General features: G+C 47.0%; 1 protein-coding gene across 2 annotated transcripts in view; it reads right to left on the bottom strand.

Annotated features, from left to right (window-relative positions):
• Positions 1-2,570: 2,570 nt before the first annotated feature.
• LOC111840108 (tetraspanin-18B-like) overlaps positions 2,571-10,560 on the bottom strand; it is a 31,648-nt gene continuing 23,658 nt past the window's right edge. For both annotated transcript variants that reach the window (XM_023804601.2, XM_023804594.2), the window contains exons 3-9: positions 7,289-7,384; positions 5,993-6,187; positions 5,807-5,881; positions 5,632-5,730; positions 5,330-5,506; positions 3,685-3,768; positions 2,571-3,338 (exon numbers count right to left, since the gene is read on the bottom strand). In XM_023804601.2, the coding sequence (XP_023660369.1) occupies positions 3,291-3,338; positions 3,685-3,768; positions 5,330-5,506; positions 5,632-5,730; positions 5,807-5,881; positions 5,993-6,187; positions 7,289-7,384 (774 nt within the window). In that variant the 3' untranslated portion in view covers positions 2,571-3,290. The remainder of the gene's footprint in view (positions 3,339-3,684; positions 3,769-5,329; positions 5,507-5,631; positions 5,731-5,806; positions 5,882-5,992; positions 6,188-7,288; positions 7,385-10,560) is intronic.

Genomic DNA, 10,560 nt, shown 5'->3' with positions numbered 1-10,560 from the left:
GCTCGGGAACTTCTGGAATTCTCCCAGGACAAGTCAGTATCTGTGGCCATGGAAAAGGGGGTGTAGTCTTAGCTGCTTTGCATGCTGCCATCTCAGTGACCAGGAGAGGCACGAGGAAAATTAAATGAGGTTCCTGGAATTTAAATTCTGCCACAGGTAGTGTCGCCAATTCCACTTCTAATAAGCCACTTTGTGCTTATTCTTTTCTGTTTGCTGCTAATAAATATTGTCTCTCACCAAATGTTTTTGGCCTGTTTTGCAAGAATAGAACTTGTTTATTTGGCCAATAAAAAGATTGTTGAGATTGTGTTGTGTAATACCCATAATAGTCTGAGATGCAGTCATCTCCAAAAAGAAGATAATAATAGATCCTTTATTGTCCCCATGGGGAAATTCTTTCCTACACCTCCCTCAACTTGCTCTTTGTAGAGTAAACTGTCTGCGAAGGGCAGCCACCTGTTGGGGCACCCAGGGAGCTGGGGGTTAAGGGCCTTGCTCAAGGACCCGCAGAAATACTGAGGCTGGGTTTCAACTGGCAACCTTCTGATTACAATTTGTGATGGTATAAACTAATAAGAGGAAATGTAACTGTAATCCTGATATGCTATTCATACACCTTTGCTGTTAGCACAATCATCTTTATTAGTATAGTGGTTAGCATCCCCTGCTTGCACTCGGACACTGGGGTTTGATTTCCTGGTGGGGAGAGGCAAGCTGTTTACTCTTGTACCTGGACATTCATTGGAAGCTCAGCCTAGTTGGCTCCTTGACTGTGCATGTTTATAATATGCAGTTTAACTCACTTGTCACTTTCGACGAATATATAACAGACATATATAAAAATAAACACAAGCTTAACATTAGTTTACTTTTCACACATTTCTTCTACATGTGTCCATTACAAGCACATCCGTCCATTTTATAAATAGAAAACAAGATATTTGGAGACCTAACTGAAATATTATTTTATTATGAAACAAACTAACTAAATAAAACAGAACTGAACTAAACCTTAACAAATTTAGGTTTGGAAATGGTATAAAAGCATTGAATTGTCATTACAGTGTCTGCTGTAATACCACTGGTTTGAGGAACTGGTGTGCACTAGCCTGTGCTGCTCTGAGCTTTTCTGACCAGCAGGTGACTCCAGTGAGCATTCAAAGCTTAGAGAATTTAACCACTTTTCAACACAACTGTCTGGAAAGCTTTCCCCAGTCATCACTATGCTCTGCCAAAAAGGGACTTGCACCGCAGGGCGATCTTCCTCCCGTGACCCCATCAAGTAGAAAACAGCGCCCCCTGCAGGCCCATCATCCTCCTGCATCCCCCTGCAAACTCCATACATGCATGCCAGCCTACCCCTCTGTCCCCTGCTTCCGCTTCTTCCCAGCTCGCGCTTTCAGCCTGGCCCAGAAGCTTGCTCCATCCCATGACTCAGGTCCGAGTCACTTGCCACCCGAGTCCCCTTAGCACGTCCTGAGGCCAGCGGAGAGGAAACCACAGGTTCTGCTGGCCTGCGAGCAGCTGATCGCCTACAAGCAGTGCCCATGTGTCACAGTATCCTTTAAATACATTTAAAATATAAGTATAATATTCAAATATCTGTAATTCTATCTGCATATTACTCAAGAAAAGTAATTTCTAATATATAATGTCTTATGTCATGTATCCCTGGTGTTTGCGCCTGTTGTTGCACCGAGCTGAACAGAATCTAAACAGCACCAAGCTGGCTGCGTGAGTCCTGAATATGGACTGTGAGCTTTACAAGTCTTTCTCCTGCTGGGGCATTGCACCTCCTATTAGAGTACGGAGAAAGGTGTAATATGGAAGGCGGAAGAGAAAAAAAACGATAGCTTGAATTCTTGAACTGTGACAATTTATATATATATATATACAGTATATATATATATATATATATATATATGTGTGTGAATATGTTGATATAAGTGATAACAGCAAAGATCCATCCATCGTCTACCTGGGAGGTTTGGAGACGCCAGTCAGGCAGTCTGTATGTCTTGAAGGGAAGTAACTGTATTACCCAGAGAAAATAAACAGAGAGAGAGCATGCAAACTCCACACACACAGCAGTGGTGAGAGTGCTGTAAGGCTGCAGTTCTGTGGCTCTGTGGGTTAGGAGGTCAGGCCTGTGGTCAGAAGGGCCCTGATTCAAACCCTTGGGTCAGCAGTGATGTCACTATTAGATCCCTGAGCAAGAGCCTTTCTCCTAATTCCTCCAGGGACTGGCTGACTCTGCTCTTGCAATAGTACCATGCTTTGAATAAACACGTCTGATAAGTAAAGTTGATTTGAGGGATAACTATGCTACCAACTGTTAATATCGTAAGAGAGTGCCAGTCTGTCAATGTAATTATACCATCAGATGTCATAAAATGGGTTGCTAGCAAATTCTCCTGAGATTTCCATGTGCTGTTATATGTACAGCACATATAACATGTAGATATGTATATAACATGTATTATATGTATATATACCATCACATTTTCCCCTGCTGTGATTTTAATTCATCCCCTAAGAACATACGCACTGAATTATATGAAGCATAACAGTGCAGTTTGCAGTCTTTAATAAAGGACACAGAGTACAGGATACAGACACAAACCAGAAATGAAAAAAAAAGTGTGCAGGTAGCTTTTAAACAGTCATTGTGACACCATCATAGGAAAAAGCATCTTTGTAAAATATTTTAATTTTAAAAACAATTCTAATACAACTGAAAACTGATAAAGGTCAATAACAATCACATGTAATTTCTATGACGAACATGTCACAATATTTTTTAAAAATACACCAAAAAATTTTGGAACACTCTCTGTCTCAAACACACACACACACACGTACGGACACACTGGTATGTACACAGAGGAAAAGCTTAGAACAGTATGAAACTAGCAAAAGGTCTAATGTGAGTGAGTGCAGGGGCCCAAACAGGTTACAGGGTTTACAGGGACACTTACAGAGAGCACAGCGGCACAGGCAGCGCCCCTCAGCATGAATACTCTCCTTCTGGATGTCAGTGCAGCGGCTCTGCCCCCTCCAGCTCAGAAACGCAGCAGCAGCCAGCTTCAAGTTCTCTCTCACTTTACATTTTCCAGAATTTCCATATTTATTGTTCTTACAGTGAACTCAGTACCCCAAATGTCCCGCCATGAAGTACGAGTCATTACAGCGTCACCAATTTGGCAGTATAAAAAGAGGAAGAATATGACGTCTCTTAATTTCACAAGCCATTTCCCTTTAGGAACATCCTCCAGTACAGGCTGCCAGGTCTATGGGATTCCTCTGAACAGACACATCGCAAACACCATGGCGAAGAGCTGGAGAGAGAAAACAGGGGGAAATTATTTGACAAGGATCCCAAGATGTGATAGCAATATGAACAAAAACAACACTGTCTAATTATGCATAAACATTGACTGTAAACTTCTTTTGAGCTTAGTGATTCAGTGCATTAAACATTTCATATCTGAAACATCGTTTAAAGTTAACTGCAGTTCCAACATTCGCCACAGCGTGTCACTGTACTGCTGCTGCTAGAAACTCAGTCAGGTAATTCCGGAAAACCCATCTCATGCTTCACCAGAATATTTGGGCTGCATATTTTGGGAAGCTGGCAAAGCACTTTTATCATAATAATAAATGATACCAAGCCGGTAGACTTACTTCAATAGTCAACACCACGATGGCCAGTGCACCAGCCAGGTAGATGTACATCTCAAAGTAGTCTACTCCTGCTGAGTAACAGCCCTGATAAAAGGGAAGGACATGTGTCCGTGACCAAAAGTACAAGGAGCTCATCACATCTGCTGAATGATGCATGTTGGCATCAATCTTACCAAAGTAATGAGGGGGTTGTGTTTTCGCTCTGTTGATGGTGATAATATGTCTGTTCTTATAGCTGAGTGTTATTACAGTCAATACAGAAGCCTGTGTGTGACTGGATGGAGTGTGATGCTTATAAATGCCCCAGTACATCCACAAGACAGCAATAACAGCACAGTGTTTCCATAGTGCTGGCCAGTCCGTCCTAACTAGAGGCTGCCTTCACTTATTATGATGTCCAGTAACTGTTAAATTAGCTAAATCGCTCAGTTCGGCTGCATTGTTCTCAAAGGGCGATTTATTCTGCATCCTAGTTTCATGTATGTTTATACAAGTTATTAAATGAAGTGTAAGAAACAATGAAAAAATGAAAGTAGAAACATGCAGGCAACGATAGCTTACTAAATATACATCAGTATGATGGGGACTCTGCTTTTAGATGCGTAAAGTACAGGGGAGGGTATAATCTGGACGGAAAGACACTTCATCACAAGGCTCTCATACAGTAAAGGTAATTCAGGGCTATAAATTCAATTACAGAGCCTTCAGGGGAGAGGACTGCTACACACTGGTGGGGGCCAGAGGGGACTGCTACACACTGGTGGGGGCCAGAGGGGACTGCTACACACTGGCGGGGGCCAGAGGGGACTGCTACACACTGGCGGGGGCCAGAGGGGACTGCTACACACTGGCGAGGGCCAGATGAGACTGCTACACACTGGCGGGGGCCAGAGGGGACTGCTACACACTGGCGGGGGCCAGAGGGGACTGCTACACACTGGCGGGGGCCAGAGGGGACTGCTACACACTGGCGGGGGCCAGAGGGGACTGCTACACACTGGCGAGGGCCAGAGGGGACTGCTACACACTGGCGGGGGCCAGAGGGGACTGCTACACACTGGCGAGGGCCAGAGGGGACTGCTACACACTGGCGGGGGCCAGAGGGGACTGCTACACACTGGCGGGGGCCAGAGGGGACTGCTACACACTGGCGGGGGCCAGAGGGGACTGCTACACACTGGCGGGGGCCAGAGGGGACTGCTACACACTGGCGGGGGCCAGATGAGACTGCTACACACTGGCGGGGGCCAGAGGGGACTGCTACACACTGGCGGGGGCCAGAGGGGACTGCTACACACTGGCGGGGGCCAGAGGGGACTGCTACACACTGGCGGGGGCCAGAGGGGACTGCTACACACTGGCGGGGGCCAGAGGGGACTGCTAAACACGGGAGAAGGCCACCAGGAACTGGGAAGGAGCAAAAACATGGACTATCTGTGGGTCCCTAAGGACTGGATTAGGAAACACAACGGTAGAGAGCAAGAAGTCTGTGAACCTCACTCCCACATATTTGTAAAAACGAGCGAAATTGACTATTCTTTTTTCCGGCCAAAGGTTAAGGTACCTCTACAGTAATGGATAAGGAAAGGGTGCCCTCAAGTGGCTCAGGATGGTATAAGCCCCATTTCTGCAGATTCCAGCATACCTTGTTATTGCGAAAGAGCATGCTGCCCATGAGACACTCCTCCTTACTGATGTAGGCCACATCGCCAGGTTTACTGTTCCTCTGGCAACAAGCCTCAGGCACCATGTCACCGGGGTTGATGTGTCTGAAGAGGCTGTCCTCAAAATCGTCAGGGCTGTTTACCCCACAGCAGTCAAACTGTAGGGCGGGAGGGTAAGAGAGAAGGAGAGTGGAGCATCTTCTAAGAATGTCACCAAAGACCCAGTGCCTTCCCTTACTGGCCTGTGGTTACAGCTACCTCTACCATGAAAAGAAGCCATTACTGTGGTCATGATGGCGTTCCAGGTGGATGTGAAGACGTCTGAGGTGTTGTAGCCCTGGTAGTGCCTCTTCAGCTGCTTCGTAAAGTGTTCTCGTGTCAGCTGCAGCAAGGCAGGCTGGGTAAGTCACATGCTGACAGGAAACAGACCACAGAGTGACAGCAGATGGAGCACTCACATGTTCCCGGAAAATGAAGGCCAATATGGCGGCAGCCAGCTCTGCCAGGAATATGAAGAGGATGAGCACGAAGAACTGTGGAGAGAAGGTGGACAATCAGAGGCCTGACTGCACATGCGCAGGGATTAATAGATACACGGTCCCCCCTGCCCCTCCACCCACCCTCACAGAAATGGTTTGACTCACAGAGAGCAGCAGGCACTTATTCTCACGGAGGGCGCCGCAGCAGCCCAGGAAGCCCAGCAGGAAGAGCAGGCCGCCCATGGCCAACAGCGCATAGACGCCGGAGAAGAGCAGCGGGTTGGCAGCCATGATCTCCCTCATGCCCCTGGGGTCCACCAGCACCCAGCTTCCCACTCCCAGCAGGAAACAGCCACCCAGCTGTGGAGCAAGAACACAGGGCGGGGAGGGCAACTTCAGTCATGCTGTACCTGGAACACACCTTTATTTTGGCCATGGTTATGTTAGCTGTTAGCCCCTGAAGCCTCCGGTACTGCTATATTAGCCGTTAGCACTTCCAGTCCCTGGTGCTATCTACATTAGCTGTTAGCCCCTGAAGCCTCTGGTACTGCTATATTAGCCGTTAGCACTTCCAGTCCCTGGTACTATCTACATTAGCTGTTAGCCCCTGAAGTCTCCAGTACTGCTATATTAGCCTTTAGCACTTCCAGTCCCTGGTACTATCTACATTAGCTGTTAGCCCCTGAAGCCTCTGGTACTGCTATATTAGCCGTTAGCACTTCCAGTCCCTGGTACTATCTACATTAGCTGTTAGCCCCTGAAGTCTCCAGTACTGCTATATTAGCCGTTAGCACTTCCAGTCCCTGGTACAGTACTATCTACATTAGCTGTTAGCCCATCAGGTCTCTCATACCAGCTGTACCTCACTGGAATTTGCATCAGGATTACAGTCTGTCATTGTGACTTAATAATGCTAACCAGCCATTTCAGTCAGTTTACTCAAATCTTCATTCCTGACTCTGGAATTTGAACTGTGAGGTAGCTGTCAGCTATGTTTAATGCGAGAGGTCTGCCCTGCTCTAAGTTGTTCAGTTTCGTAGTGGCTGTTGAGGTTTCACATTTTGGTCCGCAGTTCAGGACTTCTTGGGGAAATGACAACACGAGCAGCTGTGCAGGGTGATTAAAGTCGCGTGAGCCTGTTGATTCATTTCATTCCCTGAGAATATGGAACACTCTACACACAATTTATTGCACGGCAATAAAAACTGGTGCTACATGTCAATCTCCAGCCTCATAATGCTGTTGACGCATTTTACCTTGATGATCATTCACACACTTTCCAGCTGACTAGTTGTATTCTTTTAAGGGATTTGATGTTTTAGTTGTATTTAAAAAGTAGATCGTGTTAATCCTCATTATCATGCATTAGACACTCCTGACACTTGTGCTATGGTCAGACGCCAGGCCCTGAGCATGCTGATCTGGGGGACGGCGAGGTGACTGGGGCGGGGGGGTACTCACGAAGAGGAAGAAGTTGAAGACGAACATGAGATACTTGACGCAGCTGAAGCAGTCGCCCTCCATGGCCGTGCTCCTCGTAGACGTCTCTCCGTGCCCCTGTGGGAAGAAGCAGCAGCTGAGCATTGTGGCTCGAGGGCAGGCAGAGGGCTGCGGCAGCAGTGGCTCTCCACTCGGCTACTGACCGACCAGCAGTCGCCTAGTTCAGGCAGGGTGGTAAGGGGGGTAAGTTGGGGGCAGTGTGTGGCTCAGTGGGCTAAGCCTGTGTGCCTGTAATTGGAAGGTTGCTGGTTCAAACCCAGCCTCAGCATGTTTGCAGGTCCTTAAGCAAGGCCCTTAACCCCCAGCTCCCTGGGTGCTGTTATGAATGGCTGCCCTTCACAGACAACTTACTCCATAAAGAGCAAGTTGAGGGAGGAGTAAAGACAATTTCCCCATGGGGATTAATAAAGCATGGATTATTATTAAGCCAGGGAGGAAAGGTGATCTATTTAACTTCTTTAAAGAGGCCGTCCCTTTAAAGAGTGACACAAGCCGGAGCCGATATGAAAGTCGTAATTTAATAAATCACTGGCGTGATTGTGCTTGTTGTCGAAGCCCCCCCCCAAGCCTCTGGGAAGCATCATCACGGTGATTACAGCCTGGCCAGTCATTCACTATACTTCACTGCATTGACTGAATTTCCAAGGACGCTTCTGTATTAAAGCTGCTCATCTTTCCCACTACAAAGACATGGCGGTATATGTAGTAACAGTAAGCGGCAGGCAATTGTCTATCTGGCCAACAATATACTCTTTATAAACGTGGAATATTGGGAGGCATTTAAATGTAATAAAGGGGAGTATTTTTCTTACTGCTCTGAGCCCAGAGTGGCACCTTGGGTCACTGCTCCTCCTCCTTAATTTATCCATAAGCTACACGTTGCCTCTGGCTTCACGCATCTAAGCCCTGCAGCCCCATGGAATCTGAGAGCCAGTCGCTGCCTACAGCCGTGCTGCCACATGTCACAAAGAAACGTGTAAAGCAATTCCATTTCAAAAGCAATATTCAAAGATAATCCCATAATCCTTCTCTCAGGCTTCTCTTGAAGTCATTTTGTATCAAAATAATAATGCACTCACTCCGGTTTCCCAGTCAATCTCTTTGCGCTGTGGAGCAGGCTCGCGTCAAACCAGGCAGCATGATTACAACTCGGGTGTTTTATACATCACCTTGACAGCTAAAGCCCTACCCATGCTGGTGACCCCCCCCGCCGGCTGTCCTGACCACAGGCAGTGAGTTGTTCTGGCTTTTAATGGTGCCTTGGCTCACTGGATACCCAGCAACCAACCAGGATTTTAATTAATTACCTCTCCAAAAGAGCTGGAGGCTGGCCGAGAGACATTAATTGAAGATCAACATGCATCGCTTCTTGCTGAATGAGTGTCAAACGGCCATTTGTGCTCCCATTTCCTGAATGCTACTGCGACACTGCATACAGTGAGACCAATTTGCACTGTACGGGGACTGGAAAGAACCTCAGACCTGAGCTTGGGCCTGCTGCCCCAGATGCAGATCTCCTTCCCATGCCTCTCTCTCGGGGAGTATCGTGGCTGAGCCCGTTTCCTTCCTTTGGAGCATTCGGCCTTTCTTGCAGGGACCACATGCTTCGGATTGTTGAGCGAGCGGGGCACGCGGTCAGCAGCAGGACAGAGTTGTGGGAACCCTGAATCTAATTTTGGCCCTGGTATAGAGCGGGGACTGCACAGCCCTGTTTCCAGATCTAATAAAGCCTGACGTAGGAAGCTGTGTTAAATAAATGAGGGCTGTCAGAGTGCGTGTAAGGGCTGCGGAGCGCATGGGGGCCACGACAGCAGGCTTTTCCCACAGCTCTTGTAAAGCACCGGCTTCAGACAGTCCTCATCGATCAGGACATGTATGTTTTTGCCACGGTTGCCGAGTTGCAAACTGCAGAAAGAAGAAAAGAAACAGCTTCTTCATCAATGCACCTGCTTGGCTTTATGCATAGAGCCTGAAACAGAATGAGTAATTGCTATTATGCCTATGCTATCATCTTCTGTGCTCTTTGTGTGCACTTCCTTGGCTTCCCAGCATAGTCATTGGCAAAAAAGATGGCTGATGTGGGCTGCGCCATCCCTGTGGGGTGGGGGTGGAGGTTGGGGGTGGGGTGAAGCCGTGAGAATGTTTCTGCTGCTCGCTGTACTTTCTGCCCCTGGGGCCGGTGCGAGGCGCGGACACACACACAAAGGACTATAACTTTCCACTGCGATAAAATGTCGCGCAGATGGGTTGTATCAAGGAAGCATTCATCTCCTTGGGAAATGGTACATCCCAAAAAAAGGCCCTGAAAGAAAGCCTGGCTCAGGGCATTTGACTGACTGAAGGAGTGCCCAGTGTTTATCCAAACCTTATTTTAAAAAAAATGGACTGTTCCATGTCAAAACGGGGGGAGACAGGCGTGTTCTCAAAGGCACTGCAATCCATTTAGTGTCCCCAATTGTAAAGATTTATGTCTTTTTGTACATATTTTTTCCCAGCCACTTTCGAAGGAATTCCCAAGTTTCATTGTCCAGTAACGCAGATGTTAGATGGAAACAATAGGTTTACAACGTTATCTTGTGCAAAACTGAAATAAAATATAAATGTAATATTTGTGAAATTTAGCACGTGTAATTTCATAACAGCTGAAAGAACAGTCTGAATACTAAATAGCTGCATTTACCCTGTTTTTAAAAACGGCATCTTTTCACTTCATTTTTTCAACAATTTATGCATAAAAGCAGATATGATTTACTTGGGTTAAATAATTTGGCACCTCCGATGGCATCTCATGATACAACACAATGACCATCACGATTTTGCCCCTACATTTACTCTACAGCCAGGATTAGAGCAGCCTGCTCTGCACTCGGCTAACTTCCCTGACCAGGATCTAGGTTAGGAGGTCTGAGGAATGGCGCCGTGCCCTTGTGCCCTAGATCTCTGTATCCCTCAGTACAGATCTGACCATACAAACAGACAGGATGATATACTGTACAATCTGCATGTGCCAAGGAACCTTGAGTAGCACAATCGTAACCCCTAAAATATACACACTGAAGTGTAAATGGCCTGAAGGAGATCAGCGAGGGAGCCTTTCATCTCCTTGCTGCCTTGATGGGCTTCACGCATATCAGTGAGGAGACCTAATTGCAGTGCCTTTTATGATTAGGCAGAGAACATACCGTAACATGCTCATTTTTCTTGAATTCTTTTGAAACGTGGCCTTACACCTC

Source organism: Paramormyrops kingsleyae, chromosome 11 (genome assembly GCF_048594095.1).
Source record: "Paramormyrops kingsleyae isolate MSU_618 chromosome 11, PKINGS_0.4, whole genome shotgun sequence".
NCBI classification, from domain to species: Eukaryota; Metazoa; Chordata; class Actinopteri; order Osteoglossiformes; family Mormyridae; genus Paramormyrops; species Paramormyrops kingsleyae.
This window is presented reverse-complemented; position numbering and strand designations above follow the sequence as displayed.